This window comes from Propithecus coquereli, unplaced genomic scaffold, assembly GCF_000956105.1.
Source record: "Propithecus coquereli isolate 6110/MARCELLA unplaced genomic scaffold, Pcoq_1.0 Scaffold20, whole genome shotgun sequence".
In the NCBI taxonomy this organism is placed as follows: Eukaryota; Metazoa; Chordata; class Mammalia; order Primates; family Indriidae; genus Propithecus; species Propithecus coquereli.
This window is the reverse complement of record NW_012144967.1, coordinates 8,922,882-8,932,149: the sequence shown is the minus strand read 5'-3', so window position 1 is coordinate 8,932,149 and position 9,268 is coordinate 8,922,882. Positions and strand designations below refer to the sequence as shown.

The following is a 9,268-nucleotide window of genomic DNA, read 5'->3' as shown; positions in this document are numbered from 1 at the left end:
CTTCCTCTCCATTCTGCACTGAGAAATGAAGAGAAAACACAATTCTGGTGGCAGGTTTTGTGGAAATATTCCTCTGAATGATGATCAAACTTAGTATTTGCTCAAAGAAAGATATCTTACTTTTACAAACATGGTAAAATTTGTATTTCCACCAGCCCACTTAGCTGAGGACTTGAGAGGCTTGGTACACTGTTTTGTAAGGGAGAAGAGGGTGCACTTTTATGACACTATTCTTGATAATTCTCTTGAGTTTAATGTTTATTCCCTTACTTTTCAGTGGGTATGAATGTATTTGTACATACATGTGTATACTACATATGCACCCACAAATACATACACACATATATGTAAAGTGATTCCCTGGAAGAGCTCCTTAATGGATTTCACATTTTTATCTACTTAGTTCTTTATTTTGTTGGAAGGTGTGTGGGTAGGTGAACGAGGTGTGGGCAAGCAGGAGGCAGAAAAGTTTTTCCCCATGGAATTGAAATGGAATTGATAAAAGAAAGTTAACTTCTTTTCTGTTTTTAAAAAAATACATTGGAAAAAAATTAGAAATATGTAAACCAAAACATTAAAAGTAGTTCTACGTGGGGTTATTACAGGAGATTTAATCTCCTGATCTTGGCAGAATATCCTTCTGTTGCATTTTAAATCTGATTCACTGATTTAAGCATTGTGGTTGAGAGTGTAGGATTTGAAACCAAAGAGATCTGGGCTTGAATCAATCTCTTCTTCACATTACGAGCTCACCCTCAGATAAGTTACCTCACTCCTAGAAAAGGAAGATAATACCTACCTTACAGGGTTATTGAAAGGATTACATGAGATAATACACGGAAAGTTTTTAGCATATAGTAAAAACTTAGTACGTGGCAGTACCTCTTGTTGCTGTTTTCCTATTGTTATTTTCCTCCAAATATCAGGCTATTTCAGAGAGTAACCCTGACTTTATTTCCATTTATATTCCTATCATTTAATTAGTTTGGGGATGTGCAGGCTGTGACACAATCCAGCTGACGACCAACTGAGGTGGTCACACAGGAATGCCCACAGAGATACTTACTTTGCTCTTCTTACTGCTGGACATTTTATTCTTGATGTAGCTGAACGTACGACTAACTTTTGTTCCACTCTTCCCTTCAAAATCTTTCTTGGAGGGGCTTTGTGGCAGGAAATTGAAGTTCTCTTCTGTTATACTAAGTAAAAACAAGAAGACAGATTTTTTTATAGAACTACAAAAGTGGCCAGCAGAATAAAGGGTGGACAGAGGCTGATGAATGGTTTTATACAATAATATCTAAGAACAGAGTACACCACAATGCCCATGTTCTGTTGTCAAAACCAGGCTAAGTTTTCTTTTATACATCATTTATGTTTTAATTATGGATTTTCAGTGATCTGACATTAAAAAGAGCCTGTCAATTATTCATTAATTACTTTATCAGAAATTTCTTAATCTGAAACTCAATCTACAAACTTCTTTGTAACAAACAGGTGCTTGAAAGGAAATTCATATACATAATGGAAGGACAGGGTACTTGTTAACAGGGGTTGCAAACAAGGAATCTTATGACTGATTGCATATCCAAGTTCCTTAATAGTAGAGGTTACACATCTTTTCTAACCTTTGGCACAACCAACAATCAAGACTGTGGACTGTTCCATGCAGCTATGCACAGGGGAGTATATTGAACGACAGGCAGAACTGAGGCAGAGTGTAGAAAGATCCATTTTAGGAGTTTTACACAGATGCAGATTACTGATCTATTTGTTCAGGAAGCCTACACAAAATCTAAGTCCACCCAAGATGGACATATTTTGAACTTAGGAAATTTGCAATGGTTAATTTCCTTAAAGAATGCTGGCACTTGAGTAAATAATCAATTATACAGAAAAAGAATCCATTTATACTAGTTTGCTTAGGTGTTCTAGAACAGTTATTTTAGAACTTTCCCAGAGAACAGCAGTGTTTGCTGTCAGGGCCTCTGTGAGAGGGCAGGTAGATAGAGCCTGAGGGCTGCTCTGCAACAGTTAAAGTCCAGTTATACCTAAGTGTTGGTTACAAAACAAAGCAGCCTGCTTATAAGACAAAGGGGAAAGGGTATGAAAACCACTGTTCTAGAAAGGAGCAAGAATGAATTAGATGTGAAAGCAGCGCAAAGAGCAGCACTCATTGTGAGGGTTCTGAATCACTGAGTCAGAACTGATGCCTTTGTAAAAAGGAGGGCAACTTAAAAAAAAATTGCAGAGCAACAATTTGAACCCCAATCATGCTTAGAGTATTTAATCTCATATGCATTAAAAGAGAAATATAAAAATAAACAATGAGTCGAAATAGAAATCTTTTGCCTGCTGTCAAATAAAGAACCAATTCATTTACTTGGTAGCAGCAACACATGAACTTTTACATATATGTATATATGCTAATTATGAAAGAAAATGTTGTTAGACTTAGAAATTAAAAATCCCCACAAGCAAAGCATGTATAAATTCTCAAAGTCAAATATAAATTATGTTTGACTTTAATATATGGTAATTATCACATTAATAAATGCAAACAATTATCTTTACCATGAGGACAGTGTAAAGACTAAAAGTAGAAAACTACTGAAGATATTGATTTCAAAAGATATAGCCTTCATTAGAAAACCACTTCTAATTATTATTCTAAATTTATCACTAACCAAAGAAAGAACCCAAATGAGCTCAAATTTGACTCCCTGGTGGTCTAGTGGCTAGGATTTGGTGATTTCACTTATGAGCTCAATCTACTGATTTTACTTAATCAAATGCCATAAGGGATTTTAAATTTCCTTGATTTTATGTCAGGAAAAGGAGTAACAGAAGCAATGTACAGTACCTCTCAGTCAGATTAGCACTGGTGGTGTGGAAGGGCCGCGAATCTAGAAAACAGAAAACGAAGAGGAAAAGTTAGAACAAAAGGACTTTACCCTGACGGCAGGTAAAATATTTAAACATTTACAATAACACAGCTAAAGCAGAAACAGCATTTGAAAGTCAGTGCATGGTGCCTCCTCCTTCTAAAGGTTTGGAAGAAGGAAAAATTAAACTTGAAACCCTCAAATTACAACTAGAAATATGCAGCAATAGGGAGTGAATTTCCCATGAAGAAAACAAATTTAATCTAGGATTCAAGTAATTCAAAAAACCCAAAGCATTTTTTTCTAATGCATAAACACACATGATGCATTTTTAATTGCTGTTCTTATCAATGTTCAGTTTCCAAAGGCCATCTTTCTCAGATGATGTCACAGGGAAAATATAAAGTAGGAAATTAAATGTCATTATTTTGCCACTGTTAATCCTGCTTTCATATATTTCTATACTAATAATCTAGCTAATCTCATATTTTCCTGAGAATTCCTAGAACTAGATTAGCCAACAGGAAAGAGCATCAGAGCTGGCTTATCAACTCTTGACCCTGTCACTAATTTGAGATGAGACCTTTGGATTTCATTTCTTCATCTGTGAAATAAGGGAGATAAAACAGGTTGATAGTGATAAGATGAATGAGGCAGATGCATTCTTCTTCCTTCCATAACTATTAGATCATAACTGAAGCAGGTCATTAAAATCATAAGGCTAAGTCAGATAGTAGGGTAGTAAGCAGAAAACCCAGAAGGAATAGTATCATTATTTTGATCTAGCACATGTTAACAACGTTTGAACTGCTGAGGACTTAGATGAGAGCAAGCCCTCAATCACACAATGATAAATGGCTTTCAGTTTTTAGGAGATCAGGTATAGAAATATTAATACTTTCTATGTATATTCCAGGTAGACAAGGGCTGCTCTGAATACCTATTGTTACGATGTGGACAAAACACACCCTTTCTCCTCAAGGTTGGCTTCCAGGATTTCTGAGATCACTGTTAGCAAAACTTTAACCTGATAGAGATTTGAAGATGTTCTATAACCACATTACCAGCACTTGAAACTCTTCCACTCCCCAACTGTTCTAGATTCTGAACAGAAATGCAAAACCGTAGTTATTACCAAGTAATTTAAATTGACAACAGGTAGAGATACTATTATACATAAGAAACTTTAGAAATGAATTCTAAGTCTTCAAAAGTTTGCCTTGTATATTTTTATCCTTTTCCCTATTTGGGAGTCTTCATTTCACTTATGATGTATGGTAACAGCTGCCAGGTGAGGGAGAAAGATCAGCAGAGTAAAAGTATCTGAGATCTATCCCCTGGCTCTGCACGATCTAGGTGTGAAACTATCAGCGTTTTAACTTCATGGAGCCTTAGTTTACTTAAAATATCCAGAGGGTGGTTTAAATTAGTGGCTTTAAAACTTTTTCCACCCAAGGAGCCTTCAATGATATAAGCAGCATTAAATTTTCTCAGGCCGCCAGGATTCTGTTGTACATTTAAGCAATTACCTAGTAAGTTACCACCATAGTAATATGAACAAAATAAAAATAAAATTCATAATGCACAAAAATATCAACCAACACAAAGCCTGGCCAAGAATAAGCTCCCTGTAGATTACTGTGGAATAAATTAAACAAATATGTGATTGAGTACTAGGACAATCTGTAATTCCTATAAGGATTTCCAATTTTTTCACTGAGGAAAAAATTTTCGTTCAGTTACTATGAGCTTTTTAGATGTGGCTTTGCAAACAGAGATTAATCTGCCTATGCCTCTGAAATTCCTAAAAATGTCATCAAGTTTTCAGAGCATCTAAGAATATGAAACAACTATCATTACTTCAATGACAAAATTACGGACAAAAAAGTTAGCCCGTAAGTGTAATTGCAGGGATATATTTCAACTAGATTTTTTTTTTTTTTAAGGCACAATATAACCTGCAGGCCTATTATACTACATCCAGGGACTTCTAGTTGGAACTACTGGATGGACATGGTCAATAGTTTTCAACGTGTGTTCCATGGAACACCAGTTTCATGAAATGTTTCATACAGTCCTGCACATATCGTGGTTTCCTAGCTAATTTGGGAAACAGTGTATTTAACAATACCTTGGAAACGTAACACGGTAGCATTTTAAACCTGCTTAACCCAGAGTTTCCTCAATTTACTGGCCATGAACCAACCGCACCAACTAATTCTTACTGGCATTTCTGAGTTTAAGGAACACATTTTGAGAAATGTCAGAAGTTTGATTCAAAGGGTTCAAGATTCTATATTTTTAGGATTCCATCATGTTGGATTAACTGAGTGATCAACACTGTTATGGGATTATAGTTCTATATCAGTGGTAGAAGAAATACTACTGGGACTTACAGTTTATTTGTCATGCTGACCTGGCTACTTCCCAGAGTACTGCAGATACTCTGAGATGAAACAGCTCTGAGAACTTCTGAACACTCAAAGATGAAGTGGATTTTCACAGCCTTCCCCTATTACAACTGGTATAACGTGATTATCTATTTTGTGTCTATTTGTCACACATCTTTTAATAGTGAAAAATACAGGCCTCCATTTAAAACCAAATTAACTACACTCTGTTTATGTTACTGTGCATAAGGCACTTCCCTTGAAGAATAATATATTAAAAAAATGCCAGCCTGAGCAAGACTTAAATATTGCTGAAACTTAGAGTCAGTCAGCAAGTGGGAGGGAATCAGGGTGCTCAATAATATGGATACTGTAACTGTCTCAGACTTGTAATATCAGTTTCATAAAATGAAAACAATTTATTATTTAACTTTCTATTACAAATACTTTTTCCACTAAAAATAGCAAACCTGGAATATTCTAGAAATCTTACACAATTGAAGGCAGTGCTTTTCATAAAGGGGAAATTCATTTCCTTTCCGAGTTTACCAAAACTGATACCTCGTAAAGTTTTTAAACTAGGTATTATCAAGTAAGAATTCATTCATGTATTCATCTGGGACCTATAGCTTACCCAAAAAACTGAAAAATAAAAGTTCAAAAGGAGAGACAGTAGGAGAGAAACAAATATATAACTCCTACCTTCTAATCCATATGGTTTAATCTTAAAGGAAAGGCATTTTTAAAGAAATGGTCTAAAAAGGAGGGGAAAAAAGTATAACAATAGCTTTCAAATACCACAAATGGATATCTAGATATCTGTCCCATGAGACAGAAAAATGAAACAAGGAAAATAAAATCTACATTGTCAAATGAAGAGTTTTGTGAAATTAGTACGCAATGTTACAAAGAGTACAAATTAGGATGGGAACACATCCCGTATGCCTTTGAGGGTATCTGTGTTCTGGAAAGACACCTTGTGCTCTGGAATCAGGAGGCCACTGGATCAATCAGTGTTAGTAGTGTACAGAAGACAGAAATTGTTCTATCCAAAGCATTTCACAGCCAAGCATAAAGACAAATGATGTATAAAAGATGGCATGCAAAGGGAGAAAAGTCCCCAAACAATTTCTTAGTACCAAGCCTGCAGCATTTTCTGAGCTGGTCAGACCTTGAAGAACAGTCACTGGACACCAAAGTTGCTTACTTACTATGCAACTCCTCCTCCTCATCACTGGAATAAGAAGAGCCAAGAGAAAAGAGAGTTTTAGACTTAAGGAGGAGCGGAGAGATGCTGACGGAGAAGGAGATCCGCCTTGCTGGCTGCGTCTGCTGCTGAGCTGAGAAGTAGGTTAACAGAAGACATTAGAGCATGCACAGATTATGCCAGGACAAAGTAAAAGGCACTCGAATCCAAGTTGAAAGAGTAATGTCTATGTGGCTCCAGGAAAGGCTGTCTAGGTGAACAATGTATTTACATTTTCATATTCATTTCTGAATATGCAGAATTCTAATGCAATTTTGTGAAAATTCATCCAACAAATATGTCCTTTGGTAGATTATGGAAACAAGAACAGTGACAATTCATACCTGGAGTTTTCTTCCTGAAAAGGATACTGAAAGCAGCTAGTGAAGTTATCTCCCCAACATTCTGTATTTGCCTCTCTTCTCCCTCACCCCAATCTCCTCATTCGCTCTTACCTCCTAAAAGACAATCTGCATACAATATGCTGGTGACTCTCATTTTTCTAATTTTCTAGACACATCCTTCCTTGAGCTCTAGACTCATTCATCTCCCTGCTTCCCTGTGGATGGATATTCCATAGGCCCCTGAAACTCCACGGTATATAAGTTATCTTATGTCTTCCTGCAGACCTGCTCCTCCTCCTGTGTTCCTTCCTGTGGTGAGTGGTACCTAACATCTAACTCATTATTCAAAACACAAACCTGGGCACCGCCCCTGAATCCTTGTATCACACTTCACCCAGGCTTCCTGACTTTGTCTTCTAGATCTGTGGTCCCCAAACCCCAGGCCGCAGCCCCCCGCCCTCCCACGAGCAAAGCTTCATCTGTATTTACAGCTGCTCCCCATTGCTCAAATCACTGCCTGAGCTCACCCCGCCCCTCGTGGAAAAACTGTCTTCCATGAAACCGGTCCCTGGTGCAAAAAAGGTTGGGGACCACTGTATCAACCTTGACTTCTCCCCTCCTGCCCCTGTTCTATGCTCTGGTTCAGGACACCATCTAATTGTTATCTGAAGCCTGTAAAAGTCTTCAACTTATCTACCAGCCTCTCCTCCTCAATACTTTTTCGGTGTGCTCAGCCTAAAATGTTGCAATCAATTAATCGATCAATTTAATCAACTTAAATGACTGTATTGCCCTCAAGCAAGAAGCTCAAATTCCTCAGTCCTGCTTTCCACGTACTAATTTACCAAGCTAATTTCTAGCTTCCTGCTGGTCTAAATTTTGATATTACTTCTCCTCAGCAAGCCTTCTCTAACCCCTTAAGTCTGACACTACTATAATATCAAATGTTTCTTTCAGAAAATTTGCCATTTTCTATTAGAATCACTGTTCTCTTGTCTATAGGCTGTAAGTGTGGTGAGGAAAGGAATCATATCTGTAAGTTCATCCCTCTCCCACCATTGTCTACGTTGGTGCACAGCAAAGAGTTTCTTAGTACCAATTATACTCAAATATTTACTGGATAAACAAATTAATAAATGAATTTTCCTTTACCAGGCTTTCTGGAATCTCGACGTCCTAAATAAAATGAGAGAAAGCCCTGCACCCACCCAATATGAAAGCCACTCCACACCCCAGATAAACATTAAGTGATGTCGGACTGTTTGCCATCTGCAGCCACTGCAATTAACAGAGATCAAAGAAGTGTTGGTACAAATACATGAGCACTGGTTTTTTAGAGAGTGATAGTTTTGTGCAAAATAAGATACCATTTATAATGTGTGTTCTAATCTATTTCCAAATGTGAAGCAAATTTAGAAAATGAAAACGAGATGCCTTACTACCCAGAATTTAAGAACATTCCCTTCTTGTATCACAAAATTACGGACCATAGGGAAAAACCTTATTTCACAAATATCTAAAGAATATCCCCGACATACATAGAAATTTCCAACATATATGGAAAGGACATGCTTAGTAATACAATGATTCAATTTCATGATGTACGTGAATTGAAATTTATATGTATGTACTTAATAAATATGCATGTTTTCCAGCCTTATCATTTGATAAAAAGATCAATAAAAAGTATATTTGCCTGACTAGATTTTTGTTCTTTCTGACATGTTTGTCAATGCTATCTTTTCCAAACAGAACTATGCTAAGAATATTTATGTATTTCAGTAAAATCCCATCTCACTGTCCAGAGAGAGAGAGAGAGAGAGAGTTTAAAAAAAAAAAAAAAAAAAAAAAAAAGCACAGAAAATAGACATAAAATATCCTCATTAGCATTGACCTAACTTTCCACAGGCTCACTCTGATCTTTAGTCACACAGATCATTTATCTTTTTGGATCTGATACATATTACATATAAATGTCACAGTTCAGTTCTTAAGATGGCCTTAGCTTTCATAGTCTAATGCAAGCTACATAATTACAAGCTAGTGCTTCTATCAAAACATGCCTAAGAAACTTGGCAAACACACATGCCAGGAGTGAAGGTGTAAAAATGACCCCAAGGGCAAGTGCTCTTCTTTGTGATGCAGGTTGATTATCCCTTATCTGAAAGGCTTGAGACCAGAAGGGTTTTGGATTTGGAATATTTGCATACAAATAACAAGATATCTTGGAGATGGGACCTAAGTCTAAACATGAAATATTTATGTTTCATATCCACCTTATACATATACCTTGAAGGTAATTTTATATAATATTTTTAATAATTTTGTTCAGTACTTATGTGTGGAATTTTCCACTTGTGGCATCACGTTGGCGCTCAAAAAGTTTTGGATTTTGGAATATTT

At 36.5% G+C, this 9,268-nt stretch overlaps 1 protein-coding gene across 1 annotated transcript in view; it reads right to left on the bottom strand.

Annotated features, from left to right (window-relative positions):
* The window catches only part of AKAP13 (A kinase (PRKA) anchor protein 13), a 230,946-nt gene that overhangs the window by 51,311 nt on the left and 170,367 nt on the right, over nt 1–9,268 (bottom strand). The window contains exons 15-16 of the mRNA XM_012643677.1: nt 2,864–2,906; nt 1,067–1,199 (exon numbers count right to left, since the gene is read on the bottom strand). Of these exons, the coding sequence (XP_012499131.1) occupies nt 1,067–1,199; nt 2,864–2,906 (176 nt within the window). The remainder of the gene's footprint in view (nt 1–1,066; nt 1,200–2,863; nt 2,907–9,268) is intronic.